Raw genomic sequence first — 14818 nt, forward strand, 5'->3', positions numbered from 1 at the left:
CTAATATATATATATATATATATATATATATATATATATATATATATATATATATATATATACATATATGTATACATTTTATGCTCTGCTCATTTTACTAGGTCACTGCATGTTTTTTTCTCTTTATGATCTTGTCTGTTGTTTCAGAAAAGGTTTCTATCATTGATTTTTTTGCTGTAATTCCTCTTTGCATGTTTCATGTTTTTGTTCAGTGTGTAGATTATATCTAGAACTACATACCATACTATGTCGATTCATTATTATGTCTCTTATAAATCTGAAAACGTTTTCAAGTTTTGCGAGTGGCGTTGTTTTCTAGAACAAGTTCTTTTGTCTATTTTATGCTACAGGGCCAACAAGTGCTTCAGAAACTATTGGAACTGAAATCTCGAAATATTGAGCTTAAACTGGTGAGTGATTCGCAGCACACTGGATTAAAGGAATTGCGTCTGCTAGAAGATAATGGTGAGTTCAAGGTCTATGTTTACCTGACAAAAGTGATTCCGTCATGCACATGGGGCTTAGGAATATGACTGGTAAATCGGTATCTATTACATCTTATCTTATCTTAAATGTTCTAAATTTTATATAAATAAATATATATATATATATATATATATATATATATATATATGTGTGTGTGTGTGTGTGTGTGTGTGTAGTTACTTAATTATTTATTTGTCTTTGTTCACTGGGAAAAGTCCGACTGGGTAAAACCCATTTTTCAGTGGAGGCCCGGGAAGAAAAGCTCCACATTTAAGTTGCACATGATGCAAATTTATAATTGCAGGGTAAAACATGTGTACATGAGCATATTTATATAATTTTTAAATATGTCTTACATGAACACAGAACTTTAACACAAAAAAAAACAAGAGAGATGTTAACATATATTGTCTAATTGTTGAGCAGAAAACTAAAATATATTAATAATTAATGTGTTTATAGCATGATGGCTGCAGAGTTCAAAGTGGGGTAGTTTTGATGTTAGCAATAATTTACAGGCAGACAAGTAGTAATGCAGCTTACAAAAATGCTGATAAGAGAGATGTGAAAGGAGAAGTTATAGAAATGAGCAGGAGGATAAATGGACAGAGGAGGAATTGTTGTTAGCGGTGGGATGTGAGAGAAGGAAGAGGAACAAGAGTTTAGGAAATTAGTGCAGGATGAGGAGGAGCGATGAAGTGCAAAAGACTGGCAAACAAAGTGGCTATAAGAGTTGGAGAAAAGTAATCTGAGTAAAGCTAGCCAGGTGAATAGGTAGAACAGAGCCATCTTTGGCACAGGTGCTATTAAGCAAAGTTTTGAAACTATGCATGCGTTCTGTTTTAATTGTGTTGTGCTTTCATTCCAGAGATTTGACACATTGGATTACTGAGATTCTCCAGCATATATAGGAAGAATTTACTGCTAGAGCAAATATCTCTAGTGGGTGAATAGTACAGCAGAGTGTTTTGTAATGCTCGGCGTTTGTCTGGAGAGTACACTAGGCTGTGGGCAATGATTAGTTGTGAGAATGTCAACTGGTTTGGGAGCTCAAGCAAGTTTAATGACTTTAATGCAAGGCAGTGGTATGCTTTATAAGTTTGGTTGCAAATTTAGTTATTTTGTAGTAGCAGGAGGCTAGTTTAGTTTCACATATAGTGTTGATATTTGTAAGAATAGGGAAGCATATAACAGGGAAAGAAGGAGGTATGCTACTGCTAAGGTAATCCTTGCTTGCTCTGTCAGGTAGTGTTTGGCCCTTTAAAGGCAGCTGAGATTTTAGTGAGTTTTCTTGAGTGAATGTAGTACATCATGATCAAATATAAGATTCTCATCTACTATGACTGAATAGTTTAGTTTGACTTATTGTTTCTATTCTTGTGTTATTACTTGAAATAATATGAAATGGGTGTTTCAGATTAAGGCATTGTTTTGGAGAAAATAGCATAAATATTTTTGTTTTTTTTAGCATTAAGCAGATATTTCCGTCAGCAAATGATTTTTGAGTGATTTGTTGTAATTTTATTATGGATGGGGCAGAGCAGATATGGGATGAATCATCAGAGTATTCTATGAGAGTGGCAAATTTTGTAGGGGTATGAAGTTTATTTGTGAAAATATTAAATAGAAGGGGGGCAATTGTTAACCTTTGGGGGTTGCCAACAAAGACTGGTTGAAATGCTAAAAGTTTTGTTGCCATTTAGTTGCCTGCTGATGATTGCATAAATAAGTGTGCAACCAGGAGAGGAAGGAGCAAAAATCTACCCAAACAGCAGAGACCTCCAAAGCAGAAACGCACTCGTCCACCACAACACAACACTAATCACGAGACACATAACTCTCCTAAACAGTGTGCCACTCAACCAAAGCCCCTAAGGCAAAACAGCATGCCCAACACACTAGTTATATGTGTCTTGATAGTGAGGCACACTGATGTCCCACTCACTAGGTTGAATAAGGAGAAAGTAACAGTCAGCTGCCTGTCAAGTGCCAGGATTTGGCACATAACGCATGCACTCAGGTCCTCAACAACAGGTACAAATATGACTCTGCCATTGTACATGTGGGTTTGAATGACCTGAGATGTACCTCCCTGGACTACATGAAAAGAGACATGGAGGAGCTGTCGGATTATGTAGCCCAGGCAGGTATGACCCTAGCCCTGAGCAGCCTCCTACCATCACCCAGAATGATACCACAGTACAAGCAGAAAATGATTGATTTCAACAATTGGCTAAGTTTCTGGTGTTATTCTAAGGGGATCCAGTATCTGTCTGCCTGGGATGACATGATTGACAGACCTCGATGCTTTGCCAGAGATGGCCTACATCTGTCACCTCTGAGGTTCTGGATACTGGCCAAGGCTCTTGCCACCCCTATAGTGCCTGTTTTAGGCGGTGTTCTAAAGACCAAATCACCACCATAACAGCTACAAACAAATGCAATCTGAGGGTCATGCTGCTCAATGCTACAAGTCTAAATCTCAAAATGCACTCACTCGAAGCACTCCTTAAAATGGAGAACATCGACATTTGTGTTGTAACAGAGACCTGGTTCAAAGCAGCAAAAACCACCCTTGCAGTACCAGGCTATAACTCATTTCACACATTTCAGCCACAGAACTTGGACCGAAGCTCCAAAGGAGGTGGTGCTTCCCTATTAATAATGCGCACACCTCCAGACTGGTAGCCCAACATAACGCTTCAGAGATACTTCATGTGCAGCTAACATTGGGTAAGACAGCAATTCAGGCCATAGCTTGCTATAGGTCCCCAACCCTGACCAAAGACTCACACTCCATGTTCCTAAGCACCCTGGAGAATATTAAGGTCCAAACTAACACTCTCATACTGGGCGATTTCAACTACCCCTCCATTAAATGGGAAAACTACTCATGTACCAATACACTTGCCCAACGTTTCCTGGAATTCATTAATTCCAGTGCCCTGGACCAGCTCATTCTTACCCCCACTAGAGGTAGCAACATCCGTGACCCAGTCATTACTAACATGGGCAACCGTTGCTCTACACCAATGCTCAGCTCCTCCCTGGTTAGATCCGACCACAAACTAATCACCTTGGAAATCCACATCCTCCCACCTCCACCCCGCAAAGGTAACCACCATGAAAAACCTCTCCAAAGCTAACTTTGGGCTCCTAAAAACAGAGGTGGCTAACTTTGCGGCACCAATGCAATTGGAGAACAGCTGCATGACTGCTGAATCATACACTAATGGCCTGTACACAGATGCATGGATCTCGCTATACCCAATAGAACCAAGATGCTCTCCTCCAAAAAAAGGAAGCCAATTTGGTGGTCCCCTGCCATAAACAAACTCTACAACAGAAGGAGGAAATTGATGCAAAATAAGGTGAAGTCCCAAGACTGGAAAAACTCCCTTATCAGCCTCAACAAAAAGTTGAGATACCTCATCAAGTCCTCTAAAGCTTGCTATTGAAAACAAAATTGCAGCAGATAGTAAAGACAACCACAAGGCCTTCTAGTTATGTAAAGAATATCCACGGCAATACCCAGATTTGCTCTGAGCTGTTACACAATAGCACCTCTTATACTGAGCTAATAGATATTGCCAATATACTGGGCGACAGATTCAGTGCCAGCTTTACCCCTCCCCCAAAGGATCAATCACAATACCAGTAGATTGCCAGGCATCCAGTATTACTGCTGCACAGGTTAAAACAGCACTGTCCAAGGCCAAGAATACAGCTTCTATGGGACCTGACAATATCCCTGGCTGTGTTCTACATGAACTACAGAGTGAATTGGCACCTCACCTGTGTGCCCTGTTCAATCACAGCCTCACCTCAGGCTTTGTTCCTACCGAATGGCCCACTGTTACAGTCATCCCTCTCTACAAAGGAGGAGTGACTACAGACCCTGGAAACTATCGCCCCATTAGCCTGATGAGTCTGATATGCAAAGCTATGGAATGACCTTAAAACATTTAAATTGGTATTCATATAAATACATATAAATACTGTAAAAAATTTTTAAAAAACATGCTATGGAATGTATCATCATGGAACTAATAAACAAGGATATAGGGAATCTCCAAACTCTGGATCCCACACAGTTTGGTTTTGAGAAGGTTAGATCATGCCTGCTCAACCTGGTCATCTTCTTTGAGTCAGTCACCAGAGCTGTGGATGAAGGCAAGGTGATTCATACAGCCTACCTTGATCTGGCCAAGGCCTTTGATACCATTCCCCACTCATGAATCATAGAAAAACTCACTAAGCTAGGCATCAACACCTATATCACTAGGTGGGTTGCAAACTGGCTCTCAGATAGAACCCATAGTGTAAAAGTAACTGACTCCAAGTCAGACTGCCATCCAGTCACAAGTGGAGTTCCACAGAATTTGGTCCTGGGTCCTCTCCTGTTTGGTATTTACTTCTCTGATGTCCAGGCAAACACAAATGGACTCTGGCTGACAAAGTTCGCAGATGATTGCAAGTTGGGAGCCATAATTGACTCCCTAAGTGATGTTGACATCCTACAGAAAGGTCTCACTGAGACCAACGACTGGTTTCAGAAGCATGGCCTTAAGCTCAATGCCAACAAGTGTGTCATCATCCCCTTTGGGAAAAACTCGGTTCCCATGAATTACCACATTGATGGTAATCCACTGAATACAGAAGGCATCATAAGAGATCTGGGAACACAGTTTGACAACAACCTCTCTTTTAACCACCACATTGCCACTGTGGTCAGAAAGTCCTTCTCTGTGGCACATCTCATTACTAAGGGTTTTGCATCCAGGAAGAAAGCAGTCATTGTCTCCCTCTACTCTTCCCTCATTAGGCCAATCATTGAGTGCTATGCCCTATTTGGGATGTACCTCACTAGACACCTGCAACAACTGGAAAGGCCGCAAAAGTACCTCACAAAGAGGATCCTAGGCCTTAAACACTTGTCCTATATGGACAGACTCAAAAACTTCAACTATTCTCTGTTTCCTATTGCCTACTTAAAGGTGATCTCTGCTTGACTTACAAAGCCATGTCTGACCTAGCTCTGTTAGAAATGCTACATCTAAAGAAATCCCAATCTCTCCACACTACATACTCCAGAGACCTCAACCTCATTACCACAATCAACAGAACAAGCTAAAGGGACAGGTTCATAAACCAGAGCCTGTCCATGCTATGGAATAGACTTCCCATACATGTCAAATGGAGTGCCTCACTGGCCCTCTTCAAGAGAAATCTTGATGAGTGGATGGGAAATAGAAAATTCACCCCGGGGATCCATCCAGTGGATCTACTCAATAGAGGCACTGGGAACTAAGGTCAGGTGGCACAATGCCAGGGTAATCCTATGGGCTAGGCTTGTAAAGGCTCCAGGGCCATTAGCCTAGTGAACACCTATGAACCTATAAAATGAGACCTAGAGTTGCAAATTCAGAAAGAAGATTTTGGTGGGACACTGTGTCAAATGCTTTGGAAAGGTCAAGGAAAACTGAATAAACAAGGTTGCCCTCATTTCTATATTGGTGTACTATGTTGGTGAAGTTGAGAAGGGCAGTAATAGTAGTGTGGTTGGGCCAAAAACCATAGTGGATGTTGGAGAGGAGGTTGTGTTTAGTTTAATGCTTCATAAGCTGAGAGTGAATATATTTCTGAAGGATTTTAGAGAGGGGTGATAGGATAGCAATGTGTCTATGGTTTAACTCTGATGTACCTCCTTTTTAAAGGAATGTAATAATGTATTTATTCCAGATGGATGGGACATGGTTTTCAGTTATTAATTGGTTGATCAGAATCGAGACAAAGAAGGTTAGTGCTTCTACACCAGTTATGAGGAACTCATTTGGAAGGTTATTGGTGGCTGAGGTTGTTGCTTTTAATTTGGCTAGTAATTTTTTATTGTTGATGTTGGAATGGGATGAAAACTAAAAGATAGTGTGTTGCTTCCAAGAATATATGGAGGATGCAGGGGTGAAGTGAGGTGGTCATTAATTAGTGATAGAACTGACTGGATAAAATCAATGTTGAACCAAGTGGCAATGGACTCTCTTGTTTGAAGTAGCAGGACAGGTTTAGTGGTATGATCAGGGTGTAGTTTATTAACAGAGGATCAGAAAGCTCGGGGTTATGATTTCTTGTCAGATTTAACAAGGATCTTGGCATGGTTCTGAGATATCTACAATTTTGGTCGGCATGCTGTGTTTTATTTTTATGCCATTCTTTTCATGCTTTATCTCTTTGCAGCAGGAGCTGTTTGGTCTCTCTTGTCAGCCATGATGTTGTTAGTTTCTACCTTTCTTGTCCTAACCTGAGCTACATAATTTATATTTTTAGGAAGGTGTAATTGAAGTGAGTAACTGCTTCATCTAGGGTCATTACTTTTAATATGTTCCAGTTGTAGTGGGACAGGGTTGCAATAAATGTGTCTTTGTCAAATTTGGTTAAAGATTGTTTGTTTGGGTGAACCATATTGTTGCCTTATTACATAGGTTGGGAGGTGGTTACTTACAGTATCTGGTAAGCAACCAGAGGATTTTAAATTATGGGGTTTGTCAATATCAGTCCAATGAGGACTGCCTGTTAGTGCTTTTGTTGATTCTGCTGGTGGAGCTTACTAGTTGGGTAAAGTCAAATAAGTGAATAGAGTCCTCGGGGTTCTACTGTTTATGGATTGCCAGTCTATATTTAAGTCCTGCATAGTGTACCTAGTTTTTGATGAGTTTTAAAATGTGATGGTCAGATTTCAACTGGTTATCTTTGATGACACCCAGTAGTTTTGTGTGGTTTACTTGTTCTATCTTGGAGTTGTTGGCAGAGATGATAATGAATACTGTTATTTTGGTAGAGACATGTTTTGGGGTAAAGAGCAATAAATTAGTTTTTTGAGTTTAGAAGTAGTTGTGAATTGTTTAGACATGTTTCAGTCAATAAAAGGATTGTTATGTAAGTTCTTGTAGTTTGGAGAGAGTTTGGCAGAGTTGATTAGGGTCAAGTTATCAGTGTATTGAACTGGAGTAACATTTTTTGTAGCAATGTAGAGGTCATTGAAGAAAATATTGAAAAGTATGGGGCCTATTATTGATCCTTGTGGGACAATAATAGTTGCTGGGTAGAAGGTGGAGAAATCATGTTTCCACTTCATTGCTTGTCTGAGACATAGCAATCAAGAGTTGGTGAGCCCTGACGATGAAAGTTTATGTAATAGTGTTAGGTGAGAGAGAGTATCAAAAGCTTTTGATAAGTCTACGAAGATAATGGAAACTAGGTATTTCTGTGAGTGATGAACGTATTACCAAAATTTAGCAAAACAGCAGTTGTGCTGTGATGAGGATGGAAGCCATGCTGGGTTGAAGACAGAAGCCGGTTACTACATAGTTGAGAAGCTGTGCATGAATGCATTTTTCTAATGTTTTTGATAGGGGAGATAAAATGGCAATAATCCTTCAGTTTGAAAGAGATGTATTTAGTCCACCATTGTGCATTGGGAATAATGAATGATTTTTTTGCACAAAGAGGTGACTTTATGTTGTCAGATATCTAGTTATTAGGTAGGATATTTTTGGCTATGGTAATGCTGTTGCCTGGTGGGGTGTATACTGCTGAGATACATGTAGATTTCTTTTTGTTGATTTTGAGGTATGCAATCAGAAGTTCATCATTATTAAATTTTGGGATATTTAGGTGGACTGGAGTTATTTCTAAATAGTTTTTATAAATAATAGCAATACCACCTGCTCTTTTAAGTTTTTTGTCCATTTTCTGAGTATGTTGAAACCTGGGGGAGTAATTCCATTGTCAGTTATTTTTTTATTAGCCAGGTTTCAGTGGCAATTAGAATGTCTGGGGAGTAAAAATCTAGACATGCATGTATATCATGAATTTTGTTGCAGATACTTCTGAGGTTAATGTTGAAAAGAAGGAGGTTAAATTCATTAAGATGGAAAAATTGTGTTAGGAGCATTTGAAAGTAATGGGTTGGCCATGGTGGGTAATTGACGTGTGGGTCCAGGGTTAGGGTGAATATCTTCACTAAGTTTCAAAAAATTAATGGGGATATATGTTGGAGAAGGTGAGATTTTGACCTGAATGTCTACATTTGATTCCAAGGGCAAAGTCTTAAGGATCAAGTGCTCAAGGCAGAAGGCTCAGCACAACTCCCACAACTCCAAGATATTATTTTATAATCAGAAATGTTTTACAGTATTTTTACAAGTCTTGTAATCACCTGACATGCACAGACATGTTGTGTTTAATTATCACAATGGAACAGTAATGTTTTTTTACCAAGAAATGAGGCAGTATTTACTTTATAAATAGGGCACATTTATAGAGTTAACTGATTTGTGTAGTTTTAGGAAATGAAGCGATAACTCTGTGGTGCTGTAGGTTACAGAAGTTTGTTTATATCAAGATGGTGGAGTCCATTAGTCTGTGTATAATAGTTTAAATAAACGAAGCCCTAATAATGTTTTGAAAAATTATACGACACAGATTTAGCACCTAACATTTCTTTTTTGTGCAATATCCTCATAAGTAATGTTTCTATATGTGGTTTCTACATGCTTATGGTCCAGACACTATAAGACAGAAGCTGATACGTGCCTTGATTTTATGCCTAAGAAGTATGTAAGGAATTAACAGTTTGTACAGTGTGTACCTTGTACCTGAATCACTTGGCCTTCTAGAATAGATTTATATGGAAATAAAATCCCTGTTGTAAACCTGAATGGGTTATTTTGATTGGCTGAGTGATATGTTCAACATTCCAGGGTTGCATAATTTGTTTTTGCATCTTTTTTGTGTATATAAATCAAATATCTTATACATGTAGTTAGCACAAAGAAGATTATGATTGGGTCTCCAATTGTTACCAATTACGTTCTCATGATATGGATACCAAAAAATTCATCTCAAAGGAGAAGCTTGAGAGGTGAATCTTGGTATCCATGTCGGGAACACATAATATGAAGTTATGATCAGAAATCCAATCATAATTATTTGTAGTTCATGGAGATTTATCTGCTCCATGTACTACTAATTACAGAAAACTAGAAAAAAAACCAAGAAAGTGTTGTACAGACTTTGAAAGCTGGTAAAGCAGTTGGGAGGCACTTTCAAACAAACAGCAGGAGATGTCTTTACTTATTCTCTGTCTAAGAGAAGCAGTTGGATCCTAAATACATTTTGAGTGGCTGCAACATTGCGTACAGCAGTCAGAAATGGAGATGAAGTGAAGCTGTTTCATATTGTTATTTAGTGGCCAAATGTGTCAACTTTTAGTCATAGATGTAATCTTAACAGCACATAGAGGGTCTATGTCAAATCTTCGAACGCTGGAAATGTTGAACGTCATATGGTCGAGATCATATGACTGACATTTGAAGTGTTCGAAGATTGACTTTTAATGGCACCGTACTGTGCAAAATGGGAACATTTCCCTTTTCTGCACTGAAGTGCATTCTCGGAGTTGGCATATTTAAGTAGGGGGGGTGCAGGGGGGCTTGACCCCCTGCTCGCACTATTAGTGTATGTTTTGTTTTCTTTTTTTTTTTTTTTATTAGACATTCAGACTTCCAAATGTCGACCATATGGTCTCGAACATATGGTATTCAACATTTTGGAAGTTCAAATATTTGACATAGACCCCACATAGAGGGTGGTTAACAACTGTTAAACACCATTCTAAACATTGTTAAGATCGAGTCTCACACTAGAATAGTGCTGCACCACTGTGGCTTTTAACTGATATTGGGGTGTAATCATGATGCTCTGGGCTCTACAAGACCATGCTAAATGCCTCTTTACAGATAACAACTACTCTGTAAACTTTGCCTACCGAACACTGAACTGATGAAGTCCAGTGTAACCCTTGCTTTGTTTCTTTGATTAATGTTTTTTTTTTTTTAACTAGATATAATAGAAGATTTTGGCTTGCACCACAAAGTAGTGATACATTGCTGTATAAAGTATATATGAATATTCAAATGTTGAGCATACATAGCAAACAAATAGCTGCATTTCAATGTGGAGGGTGTAGCGATGCTAAAAAGCTGCAAGCCAACTGGCATACCTCTCAAATGTACAGATTTTTGCAGAATTTTCAGATTTTTCCTCATATTTTCTCTTAGTTTCTCATAAGATTGTGTTTTTTCTGGCAAATTAGTGGCAAATTATTAAAGACTAAAGTTAAAAAAATAATGACATTAATTTGAGTCCCAGACTTCATACCATTCAGAAAATTTATACTAATATAAAACTTGTTATTCTATCAACTTTCTAAGTTTGTAAGAGCGATATTTAAAAATTGTCCCTATTTTTGGGCCTTTGTCTCACTTTCATTATTGGCATTGCCCAGATTTCTTGCTCTAAGAGGTTAAGAGGTATGAGCAGAGAAATAAGTAAGCTGTAGAGCAAGGGATATCCTTTAGATGGATAATGTGATGTAATGTGCTGGAAGTGGGCAGGAAGTGCAAGTCATTGTATGTAGACAGGGGCCCCCTTCTAATACAGTATATTGTAAATACCTGCTCTCCAGTGTCCATACGGACACATATTTGATCTAGGAAATGTTGAAGAGGGAGGAGTTTGGGACACTGGAAACTGGAGGAATATAACAAGCATATGCATAAAGAGAACAAGAGTGGAAAGGAAAAAGCAAGTTGGGTAAGGTAGTGTATAATTTTGTAGGCATGGGTATCCCATGTTATGTATACTGAGAAAAAAGGGATGATAGGAAGGGTGATAAGAAACAGTTGGAGGAAAAGTGGCAAGAAGTTGTTGGGGGGGGCATGCAGACAGACTCAAGCCAGCAGAGACAACCAGATGTGGATGGAGAGGAGACATGGGCTGCACAGAAACAAACAGATTATAGACAAATGACGGTGGGGTAGAGTGAACAAGCTACAAGGGTTAGGATGAGGTACAATAGGACAGGAGTATCTATCTTCCTAAATCCTTCCTGAACGCACCTACACAGAGCTGTGGCAACCATTTTCTGAACTAGCTGTGAAATAGAAAGGACACAATTTTGCTATAGGCAAGCATTCTCAGAGATCAGTAGTACCTACAGCCATCACCATGAATATCCTGCAAAAAAATGCTAGCATGTGATTTGTACTGAAAATGTGACTTATGAATTGTGAATAACACAGCTTAATTCTGTTGCAGTGTGTGATGTGTTTACAAATAGAGGCAAGCTGCATAAGCCTGTTCCTATACTATCCTGTATGTTCTGCACAGATCTGCTGTGGTCTTGTACTCTGGGGATACCTGTAGATCATTATCATCATCTCTGCAACCCAGCCATCTTAGCCCAGTGGCGCACTATCAGCTGTAACTTCCTTTGTACCCCTACACATTCTGTCTGCGAAGTCCACTCTTATATATGTATATATGTATAGATTTATATCCCCGTTACCTCAGCATGGCAGCCACCCCAGCTGTATGCATGCACATGTCTGTTCCTACCACTGGTTTGGGGTATCCCTGCAATATTCTGCATAAGATACCTGTTGCTCCTACTGTTTGTTCCTGCATTCCTATCCTGTCAAAACTGCATTATTTTATATATGTGTGTGGCACGCCACTGTTCATAACTGGTAACCACTTTTCCCCAACAATCACCAGCCAGCCAGATGGTCTGCACCTGTCGCCCCTGGGATTCAGGTTACTGGCTAAGGCTCTTGCCACCCTATAGTGCCTTTTTTTAGGCAAAGTTCAAAGGACAAAACCATCACCGTATTGTAACTTGCTACAGATCCCTCACCATGCCCCAAGATTCTCACTACACCTTTCTAAACATACTGGAAAATATTAAGATACAACCAAACCCCCTAATACTGGGTGATTTCAACTACTCTGCCATTAACTGGGAAAACTACTCATGTACCAACACATTTGTCCAATGATTCTTGGAATTAATAAATTCCAATGCCCTGGATCAACTAATCCATAGACCTACCATAGGCTCCAATATCCTAGACCTGGTCATTACCAACATGGGAAATCAATGCTCCACACCTATGGTCACCCTCTTGTTGGTCAGGTCTGACCATAAGCTAATCACCCTTGACATCCATATCCCTCCTCCACCCCCCCGTAAGGAAACCTCAGTAAAAAACTTCTCCAAAGCCAACTTCATGCTACTCAAGTCAGAAGTGACAAACTTCATGACACCCATGCAGACGGGAACGGAAAGTTCAACTGCTGAATTCTACACTAAGGCTCTGTACGAGCACATCCACTCGTGCATGAATTGTGCCATCCCAAATAGAACCAAGACACTCTCCTCCAAAAATTGAAGTCAATTCGGTGGTCCCCTGCCATAAACAACCTTTACAACAAAAGGAAGAAACTGTTGCAGAAAAGAGGAAAATCCCAGGATGCAAAAAACTCCCTTACCAGCCTCAGTAAGAAGCTGAGATCCCTCATAAAATCCTGCAAAGCTAGTTACAAAAATAAAATTGCCAAAGATTCCAAAGACAACCACAAGGCATTCTATAGCTATGTCAAGAATCTAAATGGCAATGCTCAGATGTGCTCTGAGCTACAACAGAATGACATTAAATATACTGATCCCAAGGATATTGCCAATATCCTGGCAGATCGATTCAGTGTCAACTTCACTCCCCTCTCACCCCCTAAAGAGCCCATCTCAATACCAAAAGATTGCCAAATTTTGGTAATCACGGGCACACAGATAAAAACTGCACTCTCCAAAGCTAAGAATACAGCATCCATGGGACCAGATGACATCCCAGGCTGTGTACTACATGAACTACAAAATGAACTGGCACCTCACCTAAGTGTCATGTTTAAGCCTCACCTCAGGTTTCATGCCCACTGAGTGGTGCACAGCTACAGTTATCCCACTCCACAAGGGGGGATCCACCTTGGATCCTGGGAACTAATGCCCCATCAGTCTGACGAGCCTGATCTGCAAGGCCATGGAATGTATTAGCATGGAACTTATAAACAAAAACATTGGCAAACTTCAAATACTGGACCCCACCCAGTTTGGGTTTGTGAAGGGCCAATCTTGTCTCCTGAACCTGATTGACTTCTTTGAATCAGTCTCCAGAGCTGTGGACGAGGATAAGGTGGTCCACACAGCCTATCTGGACCTCGCCAAGGCTTTTGACACCATCTCCCATTCTGGAATCATCAATAAACTTACTAAGCTGGGCATTAATCCCTACATCACTCAATGGATTGCCAACTGGCTTACTGACAGAACCCACACTGTAAAAGTAGCAGACTCCAACTCCAGCTCCAGGCAAGTGACAAGTGGAGTACCTCAGGGTTCCGTTCTGGGACCGCTCTTGTTTGGCATCTACTTCTCTGAAGTACAGGCCAACACTAAGGGACTCTGGCTAACAAAGTTCGCAGATGACTGCAAAGTGGGAGCCATTATTGAATCTCCAAATGATGTAGATATTCTACAAAAGGGCCTTACAGAAACAGATGCTTGCTGCCAGAGCCATGGGCTCAAGCTCAATGCCAAGAAACGTATAGTTATTCCCTTTGGGAAAAAACATGTGCCTGTGAATTACCACATATGTGGCAGTACACTAAACACTGAAAGTTTGATAACAGACTTAGGGACGCAGGTAGATAGTGGTCTCACCTTTGATAACCACATCGCCACAGCAGTTAGGAAATCCTTCTATGTGGCACACCTCATCACTAAGGGTTTTTCATCCAGAAAAAAGAGGTCATTGCCCCACTGTTCTCATCCCTCATTAAACCCATTATAGAATATAATGACCCAGTTGGTATGTACCTCTCAAGACATCTGCAACAACTGGAAAGGCCGCAGAAATACCTCACTAAAAGAATCACAGGCCTAAAGCAGATGCCCTATGCTGACTGTCTAAAAAAACTCCAGCTATACTCTGTCGCATATCGCCTACTCAGAGGCGATCTCTGCTTAACATACAAGGCCATGTCAAACTCAGAGTTGTTGGACATGCTACACTTAAAGAAATACTAATCCCTCAGAGCCACATGCTCCAGAGATCTAAACCTTGTCATCACAATGGGCAAAACATACTGGAGAGATAGGATCCTGATCCAGAGACTCCCCAGACTCTGGAATAAACTGCCCATACATGTCAAGCAGAGTGCCTTTTTGGCCCTCTTCAAAATGAACCTTGATGATTGGATGAGAGATAGGAAATTCACCCCAGGGATCACATCAGTCACCCTGCTAGACAGAAGTAAATATTGTGTGAAGAAAGAGCCAGGGAATTGTTATAGCTAGGCTTGTATAGGCCCTAGGGCTGATAGCCTGGTACCAACCTATGAACCTATGAATCTACAGCTCTGTCTCTTGATTTAACAG

The 14818-nt window shown here is 40.1% G+C and overlaps 1 protein-coding gene across 2 annotated transcripts in view; it reads left to right on the forward strand.

Moving 5' to 3' along the window:
- PLD5 (phospholipase D family member 5) overlaps positions 1 to 14818 on the forward strand; it is a 3174406-nt gene that overhangs the window by 1410853 nt on the left and 1748735 nt on the right. For both annotated transcript variants that reach the window (XM_044058368.1, XM_044058376.1), the window contains one exon: positions 351 to 465. In XM_044058368.1, coding sequence (XP_043914303.1) covers positions 351 to 465 — 115 coding nt within the window. The remainder of the gene's footprint in view (positions 1 to 350; positions 466 to 14818) is intronic.

The sequence above is a fragment of the Protopterus annectens genome, chromosome 1.part2 (genome assembly GCF_019279795.1).
Source record: "Protopterus annectens isolate FY-2018-M chromosome 1.part2, PAN1.0, whole genome shotgun sequence".
Taxonomy (NCBI): Eukaryota; Metazoa; Chordata; order Ceratodontiformes; family Protopteridae; genus Protopterus; species Protopterus annectens.